The 24,141-nt window shown below is 38.8% G+C and overlaps 1 protein-coding gene across 1 annotated transcript; it reads right to left on the bottom strand.

The window, feature by feature from the left end:
* Positions 1-4,945: 4,945 nt before the first annotated feature.
* Positions 4,946-24,097, bottom strand: CUNHXorf58 (chromosome unknown CXorf58 homolog). Its single transcript, XM_044441547.1, has 8 exons — positions 24,000-24,097; positions 23,286-23,385; positions 20,211-20,305; positions 18,415-18,526; positions 15,874-16,005; positions 14,614-14,843; positions 7,583-7,727; positions 4,946-5,269 (listed from the first exon to the last, which is right to left on the bottom strand). The coding sequence occupies exons 1-8, from the start codon at positions 24,065-24,067 to the stop codon at positions 5,114-5,116; spliced, it is 1,038 nt and encodes a 345-aa protein (XP_044297482.1). The 5' UTR covers positions 24,068-24,097; the 3' UTR covers positions 4,946-5,113.
* Positions 24,098-24,141: the final 44 nt, after the last annotated feature.

Here is a 24,141-nt window from a genome sequence, read left to right as displayed (position 1 = left end):
ACAAAATTGGCATACCTGGGAGAGCATTCTAGCCTAGATTTGCATGTTTATCTTTAGTGTATTTTTTCAAAGCCAAGGGGTTTTTTAATGGTGGGGAAACACTCAGTTTCATTCCTTGTAGCCTAGAGTGGAACAGTTGGTAGCAGATGCATCTTACGGTGCATTTCATCTCTTAAACTGACTCTTTTCTAATTCTATTGACTGTTTGGTTCTACATCATCCTGCTCAGAAAAGGATTTTTCAGGGCTTTAAAGTTGTGACAATTGGCATATACTGTCATTAGTTTATGACTGAATAAAGAAATTCTGCACAGCAAAACAGCCATTAATACTATAGATGAGTCTGTTTACCAACACTTGGTGTAGAAAATCAATGCAGCTTGGGAATTAAAAGTTTACATATTTAGGGCATAAGAACAACTGAAGAGGATCTCAATAAGACTGCTTAGAGGCCTTTATATCAATCTTCCAAGCCATTGCAACATTTTATGTCTATGTGGTAGTTCTTAGTAGACTGAGTTAAAGCACCCCTGATCATAACATGGTACCATGTTTTATGATTATGTACTGGTACACAAGTTAAGAATTTATATGCTGCCAAAGTAAAATCCAAGTCTGATTTGCTCAGTATGTATTGTGGCTGCTTGAAAGTTTGTTCACCACGAGAATCTACCAATTTTACCATATACCAGAGAACCACCTTTTTAAATGGCTCATGGTGGCATGGTAAAATTAGATTCATGTGGGTGAACTGCATCAGATAATACAGCTAGATACAAGTTAAAGGCCCCTTCTGCCTGTACTGCTAAACCTTCATTTTAGCAGTAGATACACAATGGGCATCAAGCCTTAGGCTTGTGCAGTTTCCCCCGACCAATCTCCTTTCAGTGTGGTCACAATGACAAAATAAGCCATTTTTGGTTTTAAATGATCCAGGGCTTCTCATAACTTGGTCACAAGAGTATTTTTTTAAAGATTTGGCAGCTAGGCAATAATAAAAATAGAGGTCAGTGCTTTTAATTGTGTATCATTTTTTAACTTCTGACTTAAACTAGGTCTTTGGTTTTAAGGTACTGCTTTTTGAAATGATGCATTAGTAGTAAAATAAGAATGGGGAACTTGTGGACTTTCAGTTGTTTTGACTTACAACTCCCATCAATCCTGGTCAGCATAACAAATAAGGGACCATGGGGTTTGTATTTTGTTGTTATTATTACATTTATATCCCACCTTTCTTCCTCTTGTAAGCAGCCCAAGGTGGCTTACAATTTTCTCCTTTTCTCTATTTTATCCTCATGAAACAACCCTGTGAGGAAGATTGGACTGAGAGGTTGTGACTGGTCTGAAGTCATTCAATGAGCTTCATGGCAGAGTGGAAACTAACTAGAATGTGTCCAGTCCAACACTCTTAACCATCACACCACACCGGCTCTCAATGATTTAGCTGTAGGCTAAAACATCTGGAAGGCCACAATTTGCTCACCCCAGTGTGAAATGTTGGTACATTAAGAAGGAATACTGAGAATGGACTGATAGAACATGTAAAAAAAATTCTAATTACTTAGAATTCTACAATTTTTGTGGTTGTTGCTCAACTCCTATTCTTCATTTTGTTGTAATTAGAAGTCTTACGCTTTGCAATCCAATCCGTATGCATTTGGAACCAAGTCCCAGGCCACTGAGTTCACTAGTGCTTTCTCCAAAGCAGATCTGCATTGGATCACAACCTTATTTTATTGAATATCTCTTTACATACACTGGATATTTTTGTTTCCCTATTTTACGTTGTGTTATCTCTGTCCCAAATTGCAGGTGTGGGAAAATTAAGTATCTAAAGGATAATACTGTTTTTCTTGTCTCTTGGATATTGTTTAAACACTATTTTTCAACTTTGTGTATGTCAGTGATTTTTTTAACATTGGAAAAGTTGAAGGATAGTAGTAGCAGTGGACACAGCAGATCTGACTCATTCTGGCATTAGACACCTTTTCCATTTTTCTTTCTCTATAGTACATTACCTAGTACCATGGACTAGAACTTGTCAAGTACTGAACACTTCATAAAGGTCTTAATATTTGATTTAGGCTCTATGTTTTCATTGGTGATCCCACTGCCATTTTAAGTGGTACCAAAAGAGTTGGCAAACTTCAGTTGGTTCAATTTCAGAAGGCTTCAGCATGCTGCATTGAATAGTGGCACTTGCACTAGTGGCACTAGGAATGGCTGTTATGTAGAATACAGCATCAATAGGAAAACAGTACTTAGCAATGCTGTAAGAAAAGTGTCTGCAGTGGTTAACCCTAAGACTCAGTGTCTTGCAATCAGCAATCTTTACATGAGCATGATTCTAATGGGAAAGCTGACAACTGCATTTTAGTGTTAAAAGCCAGCCATTTGTCATCTCAGCCTAGGAAGCCTGTTGTTAAACATTTGCCTTAGAGTTATTCATGTTGACATATCCTGATCATGGATAATATTTCCTTGAGTCATGCCAGCTGAAGAAAACATAAACCTAGAATAAGGTGTATTTCATATGCCAAAAAAAAAACAACAAATGAACATACAACCCAATCCTACAACCCCAAATAAAAATATAACAGCACGGTTAGTTATGGCCACTTCTTATGCAAAGTGAATCACTGCTAGAAATAACGTGACTAGCAATAGCCACTTGTGTGGAGCTAGTTACATTTTTAAAACAATAGTGGAATAATACTATAAAGTCTTGTCATTGCTTGTCTTGTGCCTATTTCATAAAACAGTTGAATGGGGAAATACTGTTTCTTTTTTGTGGTCTCTGTGCATCACACGTATGGGCTCTGTGCCTGCATGGAGCCAGTTATACCAGGAAGATTCAACAGCTAAGAGCATGTTTGGTGGAAACCTTTCCTCCACCCAAGTATCCATATAAGGGAGGTGTTACCACCATTTTCCTCAGTTCATTGACCACCTTTGGTACTTCAGGAAGTTCTTTCTTGCTAGTTCTTTTCTTCTTGCCCTTGCCAAATTTAGCATCATCTTCTGTAGATCAGTTATTTCTCCTCACAAGCTCTTTCCCTCAAAAAACTGACCCTTTCTGACCTGCCAGGAGCTGGGGAGAACCACCAAAAGCAAAACAAAAACAAAATAACCCCCCACCACCTTTGTGTTCCTCTCTAGTGGACCTACCTTATAACTTTTACCTTAATTTTATCTTCTCCCTTCCTTGATTCTCAATGGAATTAAAGGTGCCATTCAGGAAGTGCATGAGGTGCAGTGCTAAGCTGCCTCCAACGGATGGGCGCTTGCTCTGCTTGGGTGAATGGGGAAATGCTATTTTCAAAAAGAACTGAATGGGGAAATACTATTTTCTTAATATACTCTGTTCAAATGACCCATGTTCAGGAAAAAATCTGCGTAGAACAGATTATTAATTATTTCTAAACATGAAACTTTAACAATTTTTGTGTAGCTTCCAATATGATTGCTCATTCTTACAGATAACTTAATAGTGAGCTAATGTTTGTAAAACTGAACATATGTTCAAGGTATGGGCACTGGAAAATTCTCATTTTTCTATTATGTGGTGTCTTACTAATGGCAAGTTTTCTTCAACTTAGTGTTGGAACAGAAAATGAATGGAAATCTGGCGGTTTCCTCAAAACAGCTGTATCTTAGGTTACTTGGGAACAAATTCCAGATATCCTTGAATAACTGTGAAACCTTACTATTGATTTTAAATACCACTGGAAGGAAGTCTGGAGAATGTATACATAGTAAAAGGATACTGGGAGCTGCAGTGGCAGAAACAAGTTATCCATGCAATAATTCAGTGTAGCTTCACAGCTACCCTGAATGTGGTGGCAGATGTTTCATAAGCAAAGTTATTAGCAAGTTAACTTTAAAGTTATCTTCTAAATGCACTCTTTTAACTGTCCTGCAGCAATTTGACATACATTGTTCAAATACATAGACTGAAGTGAGCATTTTGCAATTTTTTTTCCTAGTAACTTTCCTGGGGCTGCTGTGAAACTCTAAAAGCTGTCTTTTTTGTTATATAAGCATTTTTCCTTCCCACTTGTTTGCAAAAGTTAACATATCCCAGGCTGTGAATGCATTACGTTCAGACATGTATATGTATTTTATTCTGCTTTAAAACTAAGATGTAAAAATTGTATATAAAGAAAAATGTAAATAAAATATTTTTAATCTTTATGGTAACCTTTTTTAAAACAAATTTATAGTGCTCTGGCCTTTGGGCAATACACTTCCAAGCTATTTTCCTTGATCATGCATGTTAGCCTCACTGGAAAAGTATTATTAAAGTATTCTGTGAAAATGGTAACATAAGAGTATTGTGTGCTGACTGCATTTTTGTAACATTCTAGTCAAAATTAAGCACTTCAAAACTTTAATGCTCTTAACTTTTCCTTTGAAGCTGATGTTTAAAGCTGCCTAACTTCTATATTTTGTCAAGTGTTGTAAGACTGAAAATTTGAATCTTACTGCACAATCAAATCAATATATAATTATAACAGTATAAATTTAAAGTAGAAAATCTGGAATATGGTTTCATAATAGTGGGCATTGGGCACTGAATTCAGTAAATACTAGATTTAATGTTCTGCATAGCATAATTATCCCATATTTGTTTGTTCTTCATTATACTACGGTGTAGAAATATGTCTTCTAATTTTTACCTACCTGGGTTCAATCTATTATTTCCTATCCAGATAACGAAGTTGTTGCATCCAAGAATAATTGCCTTGGATGCATCATTTTTGAATTCCAGATAATCCTGCCTCTATCAGTCAAAGTAGGCATGGGGAATCAAAGGGCTGCAGGTGCCATCTTGCCAATTCCTGTTCTTTTTCTATTGCTCCTGTTTCTTTGTGTTTTCTTCTCTCTTATCACTTGCATACTCAAGGCACATTGCCCTACTAACTTGCCTAATGAAGAATCTTGAGTGAAATAATTTTATTATTTATTAATGTTCTTCTCATGGCTGTGTTTACAATGGGTCCACGGCAGGAGATTTGCATACTATAAAAAAAGAATAATATATATATTCTATTTGCTTTCTACAACTGTTTTATTCAAGTGGAAAAAGCATGGAGAAAAATATTTATTGTAGGTCAGTCTTCCCCAATATCTTCAGTTCGTAGAGATTTGGCCCAGTCATACAGCTCTACTGCTTCTTTCTCCCAGTCTTCAACTGAAAGTAGACTTACAGTGCTTGAACCTTCAGCAAATAAAACCGTATTTTCTTTCTGATCACTTAAATGTGGTTCCTGAATAACAAAATTACAAATTATTCCAAAAATAAATTTCAACTCTGGAGTTAATTTAGCCTCATACTTTCCCCTTCAATCAGTGTTGGGTGTTTGCAAAGTGTATCAAATCAAATGCAGGAATCTAACCTAAAGTAGTTCCTTTAATGAAGTGGTACACGGGTCAAGCTCCTTTGGAAAGCAAACTTCATTTTGCAGTAGTATGGTTCGGTAGGTAAGTGGCAATTCTGAATTGCCAGAGGATGCCTATCCCTAATGCAGACCAACAGGCCTAATCCTGATTCCCTGTGTGGACACAGCCTGGGAAGAGAAGGATGTTTACTTACAAAACTGATGTGAGTTATAAGTAGTGGGTTATCTATTCAATTGGTACGGGAAAAGTATAGTATATACTAATTAGTATAGTACAGGAATAGAATTTACTATTAAAATGTAATACCTGGGCTCACGACACACTTGGATAGAGCATTTTTGTGATATATCTGAATTAGTTCTTCTTGCTGGGCCACTCTACAAACCAAAATCGTCCCCCAATCTTAGGGTTCTGAGGCTGATTAACCATAGTATATTTAGTTGAAGTTATTACATCTGAACCTGGCCTATGTCTAACAGTAAACCCTAAGTATGTTTACCAAACCGTAAACCCCACTGAACTACAAGATATTTTCTTCCAAGCACAGAATTAGTTTGTTTAAAAACATTCACATAAATATGAGCTACAAGAAAGCCCTGGGAATTGTCTGTAGTCCATTCCAGGAAATGAACACTTCTTGTTTTTAATCGCTCAGTTTGCAAGATCTACAATGGCTTATTCCTGCCCCTGCCCATGTGTGCTTGTCATGTCAAGAATGGCTTGTGCCCATAGTTAACAAGTCACCCCCAAACTGTAAAACAGCCCATGGGTTCTGGGTGGTTTGTTAATGGTAGTGACAAGCCGCCATCACCAGATGTGGCCAGCTGTGCCAGCGAGGATAATTTTGCAAATCCCTCAGCACATATAGTGGGAGGGAAAAAACCCATGTGGCTTATTTCCCCTCCTGTGATCATGTGGAACAGTAGACAGTGAGCTTCTTCACAATTCTGGTAATGAATTCTGGTAAGTCTAAATATAATGCTTTAACAAAATTCATAAGGTTACTAAAATATCACATTTGTTTGGACTAGCCTTCATATTGCAATTTGTATATTACAGAGTTGTTTGGTCTAGGTGTTCAAGATAAAAAGTAGTTGTGTACAGTAGTGAACTTTCTTTTTCATATTTCGTGTGTGGTCTCTATAGAGCAAGTATCTAATCCTTACTTCAATGTTTTAAAAGTCTTATTTTTTCAACAATTTTTTTTTACAAATATATGCAAGTAAGTAGTGAAGTGGCCAGGTATGCTGTTGACACACAACTATTTAAAATAAATAATTTTGGTTGTGATTGTGAGGCTCTCCAAGCTGGACAATGGGCATCGAAATGGCAAATGCAAGTCAGTGTAAACCAGTATAAGGTAAAGCACACTGGGGCAAAAAATTCCAAACTTCAAATATAGGCTGATAGGATGTGAACTGGCAGTGACACAGCAAGAAAGGAATCTTGGGGTAGTGCTGGGCAGGCATAATTAGCATGGCGTACAATCTTTGGTATGACCACACTTAGAATACTGCGTTCAGTTCTGGTTGCCTTACCCAAAAAAGGACACTACTGAATTGGAAAAAGTACAGAGAAGGGCAACAACAATGATCAACAAAGGGGCTGGAGAAATTCCACTATGAGAAGTTGCTACAACAACTGGGACTGTTTAACTTAGAAAAAAGGGGAGCAAGGAGAGACATGATACTGGTCATTAGTTGGCATGGTGTGGAGAATGTGGAAAGCGAGAGATTTCTCTCCCTCTCCCATAACACTCAAACCCAGGATCACACCATTGGTTAAACTATAGTTAAACTATGGGATTTGCTGCCATGGGCAGTGGTGACGGCCACCAATTGGGATGGCTTTAAAAGGGATTTGGACAGATTCCTGGAGGAAGTGGAAGCTATCAGTGGCTACTAGGCTTTCTGGCTGAGTATTACCTCTTTTACCAGAGGTGGCATGCCTGTATACACCAGTTGCTGAGGAGCTTGGGCAGGTGGAGGTCTTACACCCAGCCTGCGTCCGGGAACCTGTGGGCAGCTGGCTTGCCACTGTGTGTATAGAGTGTACTTTGGTCTGATGCAGCATAGCTTTTCTATTGTCCTTATGCATTATGTCTTTAAACAGACAGGGAGAACCCTGAGATTTAATACTGTTCATCTGAAAGCACTTTAAAAAAAAATGTATTTGCTTACGGTTCCTCCTTTCTCAATCCTATATGCTTTCCTCATTTTTGCAATCTTCTGCTTAGCTTGGCGAGAACGACGTTCAGAAGGTCTGCACACTGATTTTTGGTCTATATTTGATAGAGAAGCAATTGTGCGACATGGTGTTGGAGATCTAAAAGAGAACATGTTCTGAACATGTTATTTCAAACAACCTTACTGAATCAAATGGTTAGCACTTTTCACAGAAACTGTGAGGATGGCCCTGCTTTAATGTGTCTTAAAACATGGTGATGTTCTGAAGACACATCTACAATACAATGTGAAGCATATCGCCTCAACAAGTATTATGGCAAAGTTGCAACAAAAAGATGTATTCTCTCTTTCCATAGATCTTAAGGTACGGGTCCTCAAACTGCAGCCCGGGGGCCACATCTGGCCTGTCATGCCCATTTATCTGGCCCAGCATGCCCATCTGGACCCGCCGCGTGCGCACCCGTGCCATGCATGCGCCCGCCGCCATCCACCTCACCCTGTGCGGGGAGGCAGCGGTTTGCATGCTTGGAGAAAACGATCTCCAAGTGAGCAAGCCGCTGCCTTGTGCGCCCCATTTTGCGGCGCCCGCCCACCCCCGCCTCGTTTATCCTCGCAGCGCGCGCACCTGCTCCTCACCTTCCCTTGCTGTGTACCCCACCCCCGCCTTAGCGCACGCGCCCACATGCGCTGCCCCCACCCTCTCAACAGCCCGCGCACACCGCCGGCACCATCTTTCCGGCCTGCACCCAGCACCTTTCAACTGGCCCCCTGCTGGAAAAGTTTGAGGACCCATGTCTTAAGGTGAAGAAGTAGAACAGAGATATACAGTATTGTTTCCTCCCTCACAGGCTTTTGGTGAGAAGACACTTGGAGAATTTTTAGGGCTGTTTGCATTTAACAGTGGCAAAACATAGGTAAATTAATCCAAGATTTGCCATGATGCATGCAGGCATGTTCCATAGTATTTTTGAACACTTGGTTTCCCATTGGGATTACTGTGTCCCAAATCAGGACATTTTATGTTAATTGTAAGTTAAACAATCTACAGTTAACCTAAGTAATTGTAGGGTAACAGTGAACTGCTTAATCCATCATTAACCTACAGTGTTCAGGTTTGGATATCATGTAGCAACCCCTGATCAGATGTATTGGGATTAAATATTTAAAGCAGCTATGGGACACATGTAACACAGACAAGCAGCAAATTGTAGGTTAATTAACTCACAATTTGCCACTGTTACACACAAAGTTGGTCACAGTATATCTTGTTGGTACTTATTAGTACTAGGAAATACAGCAGTTTGTCAAAAATAACAGAACCTGATACCGATGGGACCTAGCCAACTGAAAGATGACACCCAAGCAAAGCATGTTCAGCTGGTGCCTGGAATATTCCTTCAGTCTATATAAGTGAAGTTCTCTGGGATTTTTTTTTCCATTTTATCCTGGAAAATTCAGATTTTTTTCCTTTTTTAGACCCGCCCCCCTCCCCGGGTCTTGACATCTGTACTCTTCTAATGGGGTCAGTTATGGCTGCTTTATTGCATACTGGCTCCTCCACTGGGTAAAACTGGTACACAGTAAAGTGTCACCAGCAGTGGGAGCACTCCTTCAATTTCTAAGTTTAGCTGTAGTTCTATGAAAGCAAAGCATCTTTAGTCAGAGCAGTTTTGTGGAATGCTGGTCTCTAGGGAAGCCACTGTCCCCTGGGCAATTCACCAGCTGATGCTGCATTGCCCCTGATGTCCAATCAGCTGCCACTCCCCCCACCCCCACCCAGGATTTATTTGTCCACCATTGGTTGAAGCTTTAAATTGTAGTTTAAAATGCTCCCCTGTGACTATGTGTATGCACCCTGGTGATGGCAGTAAATATAACATCTGTTGCTGATAAAAACATTGTGTGGTTGAGCATATAGTGCTTATTATATTACCAACACCATCCAAAGGAAACAGTAAGGCAATGTAAGATTTTTGGCCATTCATTAGAAAATCTTTAAATAAGGGAACTTACAAAACTTGAGAGTGTGACACAGTCCTATGGTACAACATAAGTAGCTCTGTGTTTTTTATGTTTTCCCTAGCAGCAATAAGAACAGCACATTAATATTAAAAAAGAAGGCCTAGGGACCCAACAGCATCCTTCAAAATATTGTTCCTGGTATTTTCCACACACACAAGTCACCAATCAAACTGTAAAGATGGTATGATGTTAAGATGACACATTCTAGGCCTTCACTGAAATGCAGCCAATAAGCATGATGCCTGGAAATACCAATAGTGTTTTCTCTGTCAGAATTTCCCAAAACTCACACAAAGCTTGTATGTAGAACCTCCAAGCTACTGGTTTCCCTGTAGAAGGATTCAAGTCTCATGTGCTGATTGTTTTACATTCAAGTTTTTAGAACAGCACACACTGAAGGATATGAATAAACATTTTGAAAACAGCATACTTCTTGAATGAGGACAAATGAACTCTAGAGCAGGTTTATGAAGCATCATGATCTAGCTGGCAACTCAACTGGAGCAGGACAATATAATAAGGAACATGTGTGAACATGGGCTTTTGGTCAGCATGGTTTCAGATGAAGCTGCATCCAGAATTCATCTACAAAGGTATTTACTTGTTTGTTTGTGTATTTCTATCCTGCCTTTTTTTCCTTCCAAGGAACTCGAGGTGGCTTACTTAATTCTTCCCTTCCTCTCAATCTTATCAGCACAACAACCTGGTGAGGTAGGTTGGGCTGAGAGTCTCTTACCTGGAATGACATGAGATACCTGCAGAAAGATGAAATAGCATCCCGAGAGGGCTGCCAAACTTCTTTCTCCATTAACAGACAATGATAGGCCCAGTGAATTCTAATATCCATAGGCTCTGTTCACAATTGGAGAAGACTGAAAAACTGGAGGAGAACCTGAGACCATTAAGTGGAGACCAGGGAAATGTAACGAAACAACATCTACCTATAGAAAGAGAAATTGCTACTACTTCTCCCCAACTGAATATAGGAACCCAGAGCATACCACAAAGATCTGTATAGGCCTGATGAAAAATATACAAAAATTAAATCTCTTATCTTGGAACATTGTGGGCTGGTCAACTAAAGCCTTGGATCTTTAATTCATGGACTTTATCAACATGTTTGGTATCCTATTTTTCCAAGAGACTTGGGCCAGGGAAGAGGTCTGACGCAACAAACATTGACAGATACCTTCTAACTTTGATATGCAGCTTGTATTTTAACACTTGTTTGTGGATAAAATGCAACAGAATGGGACATGTAACTGATTAGATTCTGGCTTTTAATAGTGTAAAACAAGGATTTATACTTGCTCTCACACTATTTAACTAATACATTAACTAATTAGGTAACAGCTTGGCAGAAGTATGCCCCCATCCTCCCAATTAGCAAACAAACTATTTTTATGTTTATGTGCTGTTTATACTTTTATATGCAGATAATGCAGCATTGCATTCCCTAATAAGCATAGGTCTAAAGACATCTTCTAGACCAGGTTACATCCTTTAGATACTTGAGCATAATTTTCCACTTATGGTGTCCACAAATTAAATAGGCTACTGGAAATACTCGAGGAGCATTAGAGCTTTCCCATATTTCTTTGATATTAAAGGAGTCCAATACCTTCCCTCAGCCATCCAACTCTTCCAGGCTAAGGTTATCTCTCAGATGTTGTATGCATCCCAACTCTGTGCATATAATAACTACACCCAACTTTGAAGTGATATTGACAAAATTCCTTCATACAGTACTGGAAATCCCAAGCTGTGTTGCCAATGTGTGTGTGCTTAGAGACAGGGCAAATCTCTACAGAGGCCTGTGTGTAGATCCTTAAGGTTCACTACTGGCTTGGTCCCCTGATATGAACTAATACTTGTTACACAAATTGGAAAATTCAGTGTTATAAGAAACTGTACAACCTTGGATTCACATCCAGCAGCTTAATAGCATAAGGGTATGAAAAAGCTAAAATGACAATTGAACAACATATTCAGGATGTGTAAGTAGAGCCTTCAGAACATCCTGAATATAGAGAAAATAGGAGAAGATTTTAACCTGTAAAACACCTGTCCAATTTGCATTTCCCAAAATTAAGGAATGCTTTTACTTAGGCAAGATTTAGTATGCAACCCTCAGCTTTAACAAATGGAAAATGGGACAGGTGTGCCCCTTTGAGAAGGGAGAGATTGAAGCTGCAGGACATGTTTTGCTATATTGAACTTTTTAGCAGGCCTTGCAGCATCACTTTTAACACCCATTATGCAACGGTTCCTGGAGAGAGAGGAACAACACCCAGCACACCGACTGTCAGATCAGGACCCAAAATTCGCTATAAAAGTGGCAAGCTTTTGTGCAAGCTGCAATACATCTATGCAAATTGAGATTAGTGGGTATTAATGAATTGTAACAATTTAATGTATTATGTTTAGATTCTTTTATTTCACTCATTGATTGTACTGCATTTTAAGTCTGTAAGTATTTTAATTACTTGTGTTTTACCTATTTTATTAGATTAATATTTTATTATTTGTATGCTGAATTTTACTTGTCTGTGACCAAAATAAAGTAATCAGAAGCCCAAAGTAATCAAGTGAGTTTCGTGGCTTAAGTGGGAACTAGAACTCAGGTCACCCGAGTCCCAGTCCTGCACTCTTAACTACTTCTTCACACTGACTATACTCCGTATCTCCACTAGGCCATGGTGAATTTGGGGATTTATGGACAACAGAACTGGCATACTTACGACATTTCCATGTGGGACATACTGCTCCAGCCTACAGTTAGGGACAACTATTTAGTTGTACACATTTCCCAATATTTCTGCATGTAGTGACATTCTGTACTCATGGGTCTGAGTAACCTGCAAACCTTTGGTAAGCTTGGGTTTGGGAGTCACACCTCAGATATGAGTTCTCCCTGCCTTGGTTACTTCTCTTTGTGACTTGAGTGGCAACAATGGAATTAAGAACTCCTGGTGGATGTTTGTACCTATGTAGAGCTTTGCCCTTCCCTTTGGTATCTGATATCAACATTTCCTGGCTAAGGCTGAGATATTCCCTTGTGGTGTATCCACGACTGGCTTCCTACAATGCAGGATTAGGTATATACAGCACAACTGATTTGAAAATCCTTGACACAGTGTCTGCTGAAGATGGATTCTTAGCTGCATGGCAGACACTGGCCACTCCAACAAGTGGCTGCTGCTTCAACAACTATGGATGGCAGATGCCAGGCTTTCAGCTCTTCCCCATAAGATGCAGGAGTGCAGCTACTACACTCAAGCTTTATGCTTCTTCATTGATAAAAACTATTTAATTATGCCTTCATATTAGAACACTACAGTACAGGTGAGATGTGGAGTGGGGGGAAACCCTGACCCTATACCTAGGGAGTACATCAAGGTTGCATACTTGCACCCCTGCTATTTAATCTGTACCTTAATAACCTAAGATTTCTCCTCATGGAACTTCCACTACACCAAACTGGCCTATGCTTTTATACAGAGCTCTCTCCTGTCTTTTACCAAAGTTAGTCTAAAACAAATTCTGAAAGCATTTATCAGTTATTGAAAGGAAAATGTCTTAATTATTAATTTTGATAAAACCAACATTATGGTCTTTTTTAGATTCTCCCTGAATAAGTGGGTTATAGGTGGTCAGTCTGTAGAATAACTTAGAAAATTTAAATATCTTAGGATTACATAGAAACATAGAAACAGAGCAAGTCAGAAGGGGGTCTCCCGGGCCATCTAGTCTGACCTCCAGCACCAGCCGGCTCCGCTCACGACATGCTCACCATGTGCATGTCCAGCCTATCTTTGAACACCCTCATTGATGGGGCCTCAATGACCTCCCGTGGAAGCCCATTCCATACCCTCAGGGTCCTAACTGTCAGGAAGTGCTTCCTGGCATCTAAATGGAACCTTGGCTCCCTGAGCTTTGCTCCAATTGTTTTCCAATCTTTTGGTTCTTGGGTAACCTATTAGAAGACTGAGTTACAGTCAGCCTCTAACAGTGCCAAAGTGATACTATGCTACTTTTATACTAGAGGAGGACAGTACATTCCTGCTGCACTCCAAGGGTTTAAGGCTAAGGCAACAGTTGACACAACTGTTGTTTGGAGTCCCGGTGTGAATTTTAGGGTTTTCCCCCCACCTTAGAACAAATACTCTCAAGCCTTTTCACATCAACTTTTTGACATGCCCAACTGCCATTAGCAGTTTTAGGGCTCTCATTAGTAGAATGTATTGTGTGGTGATTGATGGGCATTTAGATACTGGTTAAAACTTTCAAACTCTAAATCAGAATATAGGTCCCTCCTTCAAAAGACATTTACAACTGTCCATTGTCTAAAGCTATCAGAAATAAATTGCAGATTATGGGTTTTTCTGAAAGCTTTTTGTCCACTCAAGCAAACATATTGTTGCACATACTGAAGGACACTGATCTTCAATATTTCTTATCTGCTGCCCAAACTACCTGTTCCCCAATTTATTCAGGTTTGACTTTCAGTACTCAAAGCACTGCAAAATATTGTGAAAATGTGACCATTTCCAAATATCCTAAAGCCAGATTCAGTGTAATTCCCTCTGCATTGGATGAACATTTATATAAACATTAGTTGCATACATTGTCTCTGACCATGTGGAGAAGTGGTAGAGTCCCACTGTTGAAAAATTTTTATTTTCTGTAGCTAATATCCATAAGGATATTCTTCAGTTTTAAATGTAATATATGAAATGTTTTAAATATGCTATTGTATTAAGGATTTATATATGTCAAGCAGTTGCTGTACTGTTGTTATACATTCTGTTTTGTTGATCATTTGTGTTTTAAATTGATTATTTCTAAAAGGTATGTGACTGCAAAATAAATGAAAGTGGAAGTGAAAACTGTAATTTTATATCCTTTTCATTAATTTCAATAATATTTTAAAATGCAAGGAAAGAAAGGATAGACATTCCAAAGCACATTTTCAAATGAATTTGACAACTGATACACTTTACCTGAGTTCACAAACTGCCAAGACTTGAGCACGATACATTTCTTCATTTTGTGGCCTCAGTAGCAGCAATGGCAGTTTCACTCTAAGTCTTGGAGACAGCTTCCCAGACTGTGCGTAGTCCATAATGTCATATACCATCATTGTTCTGGGAAAGTTTTCTAAAGAAAGTTTTCTCCAGTAGTTATGCCTACCACCAAAGTATGATGGAGTCTCATCCATATAACTGATATACTAGAGAGTCAGAAAAGAAAACTCAATTATTTTATAATTCTTGGGTATCTTTTGTAAGCTGGCTTCATTTCTGAAAGTGAAATGAACGACTGACCCAATCATGAGTATGGTGAAAAACAAAACAAAACAAAAAACCCCTTGCCATTTCTGTCAAGCAGCTTCTATAGAAGCACCAGTGGCAACAGCCCCAAAAGTACTCAAGCAAAACTTCAGGGCAAATGGCACTCAGTTTCCCATCTCCCTGCCATGTTCATGAGTTGTTTTGGGTTCACTGGGGCTTCCCTTCCTCCCAAGAAGTTTTGAAAGCTGATCCCTGTTTTGATAGCTACAGAAAATCCCTTTCAAGTGCCCCAGCTGCACCTTGGCTCCCCAACATTTTTTTGTAGTTTTCCCTGTAATTTTCAAAAACTTTTGCAAAAAAAAAATCACTATTATTTTTTACCTACACTGCACAATTGTGAACACTGGCAATTGCACTGGTGCTGAAACGGGGAGCCAGGGGTGGGCAAAGTTCAGGGGGGATGCCTGCTAGCAAAGTCCAGTAAGTATTCAGCATGGGTATTACCCAACAGAGGCTAGGGGTAATTTTATTTTTACCATTAGTTATATCTGACAGTTGTCAAAAGGCAACCTGTCAAATGTAACCATATGCGCAAGCAATCTTAGCTAGTAAAAATGGAATGATGCCTTATTTGCCTGCTTCACAGCACAATTTTCAAGGTTTTGTGGTGGGGTCACATGTCCCAAGGGAGTCCTCAATTTTGCACTTCTTCCCAAAATTCTATCACCTTGGGAACATCTATGAGTGCAAACCAACCTATTTATGGTAGTAGATAACTGTTACAGCTGTCAAAACTCCATTTAAAAAGTGCTAATTGCCATATAATCACAATGTTTATAGGAATATATGAAATTCTAATCTTATGAATATTGTATTTAAGCTAGCTTTGGGTCTGCTCAGAAGTTTGTTTTATTAATTCATCCCATAAGGGGGTGGTGGGTTGATGAGGAACATCTTAACATTGCTTACTTTCATGTAGTCTTTTATTGTTGCAACATCCATCTCATCTATTATACCATATTTCTTATACTGAAGTTCATCCTGCAGCATTTGATTATAATATTTCCGATATCCCATTAATTTGCAAGCATCAGCAGCTGCCTATTAAACAAGGGAAAAGACAGAACAAAATAGCCTCAGCCTCATCTTAAGTCTGTTCCAAACCTCCATTCTGTAATCTTCATGTTTTTACCATACCTTACATTTTTACAGTTTCACTAAATGAAAGATGCATCTAGTTTAAAGAGTGTGAAGAAAAGTTCTCTAAGGCAGAAGTGATCCTTCCCTTCATCTTAATAGGAACTGATCACTCATATTTCATAATGGAAGACTGGATGCATTCTTTCTGTTTCACAAACCTAAAGTAACTTGTGATACAAGGACTCCACTGGGAGGCCTATGGTTCATAACCTGATCCATGCAATCTCCTCTTGTATACCGCTTTCTTTTTGGAAGAACCACTGCAAGAGTTTTTGCAGTTTTCTGACAGTTCTAAAAGCAAGTGGACATAAAAACTAAAAAAACAAAACAAAAACTGTAATGGCTGTGAAGTGACCTGAGGGGAAATGTGTACTAATTTAAGAGCTGGGAAGTAAACAGAAAAAAGTTGTGCACCTGCTGTAACAGATATGAAAGTGAAGCACAAAAAAGTGGGGGGATGGAGTTAATACCTTATTTTTCTATAGTAGCTGGAGATAAAGGGAAATGTTGAAAAGTGCAACACTTAAAGGGAGTGTTGGTAAGTGAGTGATATTAACTCCCTGCTTTTGATACACTTTTTGATAAAGCTTGCTGTTCCGCCCATCACCACCCCGCCTTTACCAGTGCTTTTCAGTTGACAATTTGGCAATTTGACCCTGGCAACTATGTGCAAATTAGCCTATACATAGTCTCACTTTGTCCTTTTTTATCTGTTAGCTACCCTAGTTTGCTACTTCCTTTGACAGCTGAAACAAGAAGAAAATTGACTAGGAAAGACTACATATATGGAGTGCTTTAGAAACATGTTTGTAAAAACCACTACCACCACCAACAGCAACAATTTTTTAAAATCAAATAGATTTGTGCAATTTTCGCAACCAACAAATAAAGGATTTCAACTCTCTCTGTGTGTTTAAGGCTCTGAAAAGTTAAAAAAACACTCTGCAAACAAAAAGGGTTAACAATTGGAGTTGAGAGCAGGATGTGGGAGAACAGCCTACAGTAAGAACAATTCATCTGTCAGATGTACTGTGAACAACCAACCTACCATGACTTATTTGCAAAATGGCATAGCATGATATGTGAACTCATCCTAAGTGTCTGTAACATCTTGAATGGAGCCAATAATAGTAAGATCACAAAGATGTATTTCTAGATTGAAACAATAGGCCAGAAACAGCTTTCTTCATGGCCAACACTGCGCTCTGGGAAATCTATTCCCCTCTAAGCACTTGCTCTCGATTTATTCTCCCCCTTTTAAAACTAACTGAAGAACAACATGAGGTGTGACAGATACAAAAAGGAAAATCTCAACTAATGCATATATACTTTTTTCTACGATTTGTCCTTTCAGCATTTTTGAGCCACCTCCAAACTTCTTTTTTGCATACTCAGAAGAGTTACTTACTGAGAGCTAGCTTTTAAAGTAATGATCAACTCACTGAGGAATAAGTGAAGCAACTTGCAGAAAAGAACATGTATACTCCCTGATTGCATTATGGCTACTTTACCCCTATTTTAAGAAGCTCCTATCTGCCAGGTTATAATCTTCCCCATTCAGAGCAGGCCTCCACACCCAAAAATCTGTACAGAACTCTCCGGCAACGTATTGTGGCTTTCCGGATGTTTAACAACCCATTCTTTTTTTGCATTCCTGAGCAGGCAGTACCAATAAATGCTTTATCAAGTCCCTACTGGACCACCGTACATTTGGGATAGGAAAGATTTGATGACATTGAGACCATAGTACATTTACAAAGAAAATCTCTTAGTACCGGCAGCAAAACATGAACATACCAACAGATGGTAGAGTAGTGGTTAGTGATATACCCTACCTGGATCAATTGGTAAGACAGCCAATGGCTCAAGGAAGTGCTGTGGTCAGTTTCTTCACAATGTCATATATTGTTCAGGCCTGTTCCATACTATGGTGCCAATCTAATTAAAGTTAGTTAATATTATCCTATTGAAAACAATGGACTTAAATTACTAGGGACTAATCTATTCTAGTGGTTTCAACTGAATTTAGGACTAATTTTTGCTGGATTAGAGCTTCTGCATATACAGTTAATTTTAAAGAAATATAACACTGGAAGCAACATTATACCAGCCATATTGCTCTCTAAAATGTTGGCTGTTTAATAGGAAGAAGCAATTTCTTGATCATGCAAGCTTAAATAACAGATAATGCAGCTTTGCCTATTTGGCAGTACAGAGATACAATAAATGAAATTAATACAGATATTACAGAATGTCACAAGTATGACTGAGCAAACAGAAAATTATTCAGATAAACACATGGTAGGTTACCTCACTTGTTGATGTTATTATTCTTTTTCCACTTATGTACTTGCTGCTTTGGTTTTTTGACTTGCAAAATATCTTGAACACAACGAAAGGGGGGAAATCAGTCCCAGCAAATCTGAAGGAAAAAAACCCTGTAGGTAAATTACCTATTATTATGAAAAAGCTTATTTTTCATGTTTCATCATGGAAACTGCTTTCAGTTTAGATCCTTTAAAAAAATGACAGTAATTTTTCTGCAGCAAAGGTAACTGAAATAATAACATTCCTGGTCCAAAATACTATATGAAAGGACGGAGACCCAGGCAGGTTTGTGTAACACAACAACCTATGGTTGAAGGTTGAATATTCAGGAATAGCGCCTATGGCTACTACAGGTTGCTGTGACTTAAATGAATGTAATTATAGAAACCAGGCATACTCATACTTCAGTGTGAGTTGCCATGTTGGGTGCACCCAGCTGTGGTCCCTGTGACATCAGATATCAGCCAGTGGTAATACGTCTAAATGCTTCCCCATGTTTAAAAAAAAATATATACTCTACTGAAAACTAGCACATCACGGAGATAGCTGTTGCTCCATCCATCTCCATATTTAAATTAGCATCAAATTCACAATGCTTCTCTTCCATAGAAAAAGGGAGGTTATTTTTAATGAGGCAGGCACATTCAGATATAGTATTGTGAATCTGCTAGTTTGGAACTTACAGCTCTTATGACCTACTCAACTCAAACTTCTTTGCAAATGTATCTGATGGGGCTGCAAAATCAAGATGTAAATGTTAGGGAAGGAAAAAGGTGCTTTAGAGCACAGCTAAATATGATTGCTGCCTACTAGACAGAAGCCTCCTGGGGACATCTGAGATCTCTATGGCTCGCCAGCCTCTTGCTGGCAAGGCAGGAGGAGCAATAGAAGAGATTTTGGGGAACTGCTATGATGGTTAGAATGCTGGACTGGGGAGCCAAGAGATCCAGTTTCTAGTCCCAACTTGGCCATGAGGCTCTCTGGTTGACACACTCGGTCTAACCTACCTCACAGGGGTGGTATTTTGAGGATAAAATTGAGCTATATAAACTGCCTTGGGTTCCCCACTTAAGGAAAAAAAGACAGGATCAGAATGCAATATAATAATCATAATAATTTTCGCCTCTCTGTCATCCTTTTCCATTTTTCCTACTAGATGGGTCTTTGAGTCCATCTAGAAGAGTTGTGCTGACAGTGGCAGGCCAGCAGCATGCCCGGGGCCGGAAAAGCTTCCTTCCTCTCTGCCCACTGCCATGCCCTCTTTTTCATTTCTTCATCTCTGTCTGAGGTAATACTACTGACCCAAGCAGAAGCAGGACACAATCATATGCTTGTTTTGGCAGAGCAAAATCATACCCAAACGTGTTTACTCTAAAGAGTTTGTACAACCAGGTTTGTATGCTTGAATAATCCTTACTGACTTATTTACTTCCCTTAAGTAACTATAAGCTAATTCACACCATTATATTGCTATATTTTTCATGTCAAATTTTCACTATGAGCTTTGAAATCCCTAAAATTCTTTTTAGTTACTAGTTATATAAAGCCCCATAATGAAATAGGACAGAAATTGTCAGTTTAGTAATAATAGCAACCTGTTCTCATCTATTCTTTGGATGAAAAATACTTCATGGGAATATGCCCATAAAGAAAAACAACATTTAATATCTTAGGGTAACAACTGTAATAAATAAATAAATAAATAAATAAATAAATAAATAAATAAATAAAATTGAATGATTAATCTTTTATCTTGCACATACGTATACTTATTTTACCTGAATTTAACTTTACACTGAATAGTAGGTTCTTTAAGAAGTTCCGCTTCCAAAGGACTCACTCTTTTCAAAATATCATAGCTAATGCAATGCTCCTGAAAGAAATAGAGTATTTGCTCAATGAATTCGCAGCATATTTTTTGTACTAGCAAAATCAAGTGTAGCCCGAATAAGGGAACTCCAGCCTTGTGGAGGGGTCATAAGGGGGTGACTCTCCCTCCCAAAAAATCCAGTCAAAGAGGATTGAGCATGCTGAGCAGCTATTGTGGTACAACTGCCTAAACAGACATGGGCAGTTTGTGGCTCCCCAGATGTTTTATCCTACAACTCCTATCTTTCTTTGCCACTAGCTATACTGGCACAGGAAAGATCAGAGATGTGGGCCAAAATATCTGGAGGGCTACAAGTTGTTTACTATTGGGAGGAAGAATGTCTGCATGGGTGGGGTGGAAAGAAGGTACCACTAACTGACTGAAATGAACAGGCAGATTCGACACTGTGATATACATTTTTACTTTGAAAAACAACAGTAATTATTTACCAACTAGTTTCAACTAGAGAATTAAAAGTCTGACTATGACTTGGTGTAAGATCAATAAATAAACCTATCTTTAAACAAAGCAGCAATGACTGTTGTTTTACAATAGTTTGCTCTTTCTTTCGCTAGTATTGTTTCACTGACAAGGAGGACTGTACAAGTGATAAAACATCACTTTAGGGGTGTTTCTGGGTGTAGTTTAGCTCCTGAATGGCCAAAGAGCAGAAATGATCAAGACTACCTTTTATTAGCTTCTGCTTATTCAGTAGCTATGCTCTTTTCTAGAGAAAATGAATTTGGCTACAATCATTCATGCATTTCATGAGTGTATCTAAATTTTCAGTTTAGATTAATGCTTCTATATGTGGCTGCTTTTGAAGACTGCTTGGAAACATTGAAACAAAATACATCTACAAGGGTATTGACTGAGAACATATTATCTACTCCTTCACACTCTGCACTGGTAATTGATGCATTTACAGGCCAAGATCAAGGTTTTGTTTTTGACCTTAAATGTTTTAAACGTTCTGCAGCAAAACTGTTTCAAGTTTCACTCCCTTCTGTAACAACTGCCCAGGCATTTATTTCACTTTTGATGCCCTTCTCCAAGTTCTCCCTCCTACATTCATGGCAAGGGCAGCTAAGAAATAGGGTATTTTTAGTAATGCCTCCCCCATAAAAAAACAGAATAGCCTCAAACTTTGTTTGCCTAGCCCAATTATCGCTCCACTTTTAACAGACAGTAAAAACTGGTTTATTTCAGTGGGCTTTTAAATCTGTTGCTTGATTTTATTCTATACCTTGATTATAATCTTATGGAACAGTGGTATATAAATATAAAAAACCCCCCAAAAATGCAGACACACAGGAAAGAAGGCTGCCAGTTTGTCCCGTAGCAGAAATGTTATGATGCTGGGGCATATTGAGAAGGCCATTTTAAATTGGGGACTACATTCAATGGTAACAATGTTATGTTGTTAGGAGTATTCATTATGGCAATGAGTTTATATATGCATAATTTTCTTGCATCTTCCTTCCTTGCAAAGGGAGGAAATCTGAAAGTTCTTTTTGCAGTTTGTAATAAACCAGCTTCCCATTTTGTCTATGGGATATGCTGGTTGATATAACACATAGTTAACAAGCTAGAGTATTAAAATATGATGTAAGGATGGGATATACAAAAACTTTCAGCGCAAGGGCCAAATTCTATTTCAGAAATAGAAAGTTGGGCAGGCCCAAAAGCAAAACGGAGTGAGAAAAAAGGATGGAGTCAAGTATAAGCATATTTTCACTTGAAGCTGATATTTCAACAACTAAGCCTTTAAACTTACGTTTAAATATTTTAAATGCATTAAAAATCTTAATTTGTTAGTAAACATAAAAAGAAAATGGCCAATTATCTACATTTGCACTCATTGGTTGAACACTGGAAAGGAGGAGCGGTTTCTATTTTACTAAGCAACGAGGGAAATTCCAGCTTCTATGTTTTTTCACATATGTTCCCAAGTAAAACAGTGAATGGCTTAACAAATAACCAAATAAAACAAAAGTGGGCAACTTAAGACAGGAAGCAATATCATATCATATCCCAATACACACGTACGAATTTTACCAAAATCTGTTGCACTGAATACTAAGATTTTTTTAATGATCCTTGTATAATTGCACATTAATAAAATCATTCACAGCATAAGCAAATGATAGTAACAACATTCACCACTAACAGCATAAGCAACTGGAATCTAGTGTTGTCTTCAACAATCTTAAAACTACAGTTGAGTTGTTTTTGAAATGCAGCTTTACTATGGATTCTAAATTGTGTTTCAGTGTATGGCGGTTTGTTTACATAAGAACATAAGAAAAACCATGCTGGATCAGACCAAAGTTCCATCTAGTTCAGCACTCTGTACACATGGTGGCAAAACAAGTTGCCCACAGGATTCCCCAAGCAGGATGGGTACAAGACCTCCAACTACCCAAGTTCCTTAGCAACTGGTGTATACATGTATGCCACCTCTAATAAAGGAGAGGGCACATAGCCAGTAAGGCTAGTAGCCCCTCTCTCAGGAATCTGTCCAATCCCTTTTTAAAGCTATCACCACTTCCCATGGCAATGAATTCCATAGTTTAACCATACACTATGTGAAGAAGTATTTCCTTTCATCTGCCCTAAATGTCCACCAATCAGCTTCACGGGATAACCCCAGATTGCCTTCAGACAGAATACTTTTTTTTTTTTGGCAGAAGCCAGAGCCAAAATCATTATTGACAGCATGAGGACAGTTCCCATGCATATTTCTAGATTCCAGCTGTTGTGAGATGTGCATGTAATTATGTCCAATTGCAAACAAAGCAAAATACCTTTCAATCTGTATAATACCTCTGCCAGACCAGAACTTATTTTCATCTTTAATTTCTCCCAGTGTATGTGCACACAGGGATACACTTTGAAAACAGGAAAAGTGGTAAGGAAAAATGATTTAAAAAAATAAACTACAGCACCACATCTAGTCACGTCATTAAGGACAAATACATACTGCAGCACGAATTGTGTGTTTCAAAAGTTTAAACAGTCTGTGTCTTATGTGACACCACCACATCCTCCTAATTATTTTAGCAGCATGTTCTTCTTGAGCCCTGGGAGGAACAAGGAAAAACACCAAATGTTTGAGTACTGTGAGAAATTCATACTTAAAATGACTGAAAGTGATTTGAACAGAATTACTGAAATGGCAGGCTTTCATTTTCTCCTTCCTCTGTCATGTCTCTTGGCTGTTTTACATTGCAAGTTCCTTGGGCTTACAGGTGAAACAGGGACATTCACCACAAATTCATGCCTCATACTGCACAGCCCCTCAATGTAAATGGGTTGAGTTCGTTACTGAAATGTCCCCAGCGTTCTGGTAGCTATTGCAGCCTCTAATCTTTAACCCTTTATGTTCAATCGTGGACTGTTCTTTATAAAGAACTATAGACATGGGCAGCAGTAAAATAATCAAATGATTCAGGTCTAGCATCCATCTGATTATAGGTCTGCCTGCTGTCTTTGACGCGCGTTCTGTGCGATTACCAACAGAAAGTGTTCTTAGGATGCCTAGCGATGCCGAGGCTAACATCCCAAGACGGTGCCAACCCGCAAGGCCATTCCTTCTGTTCTGCCCATACAAATTCAGAACGGAATTTGAAAACAGGAGCGCAAGTGCCCACCCGACCCCAGCCGCCAGCCAGCCGCCAACAGCGGCCACCTTTACCTCCGCCGGTCTCTGTCAGTATCAGGTTCATCATCAATCGACGCTGTGCGAATATTGTCCCTCTGCATAGCCGCCCGAAGCCCCTTTCCCAGTGGCTGCGCTCAAGCGCCTTTCAGCGGTTACCTAGAAACAGAAGACGCGC

Source organism: Varanus komodoensis, unplaced genomic scaffold (genome assembly GCF_004798865.1).
Source record: "Varanus komodoensis strain SLA01 unplaced genomic scaffold, ASM479886v1 scaffold4, whole genome shotgun sequence".
NCBI lineage: Eukaryota > Metazoa > Chordata > Lepidosauria > Squamata > Varanidae > Varanus > Varanus komodoensis.
This window is presented reverse-complemented; position numbering and strand designations above follow the sequence as displayed.

What these genes read in the sequence shown, in the direction of transcription:
- CUNHXorf58 (XM_044441547.1), bottom strand. Translation starts at nt 24,067, where the DNA reads ATGCAGAGGGACAATATTCGCACAGCGTCGATTGATGATGAACCTGAT. An exon ending in AACACACAATTCGTGCTGCA is followed by an intron (nt 20,306 to 23,285) that starts GTATGTATTTGT and finishes TATTTCTTTCAG; the next exon opens with GAGCATTGCATTAGCTATGA. An exon ending in CAGTGTAAAGTTAAATTCAG is followed by an intron (nt 18,527 to 20,210) that starts GTAAAATAAGTA and finishes TTTTTCCTTCAG; the next exon opens with ATTTGCTGGGACTGATTTCC.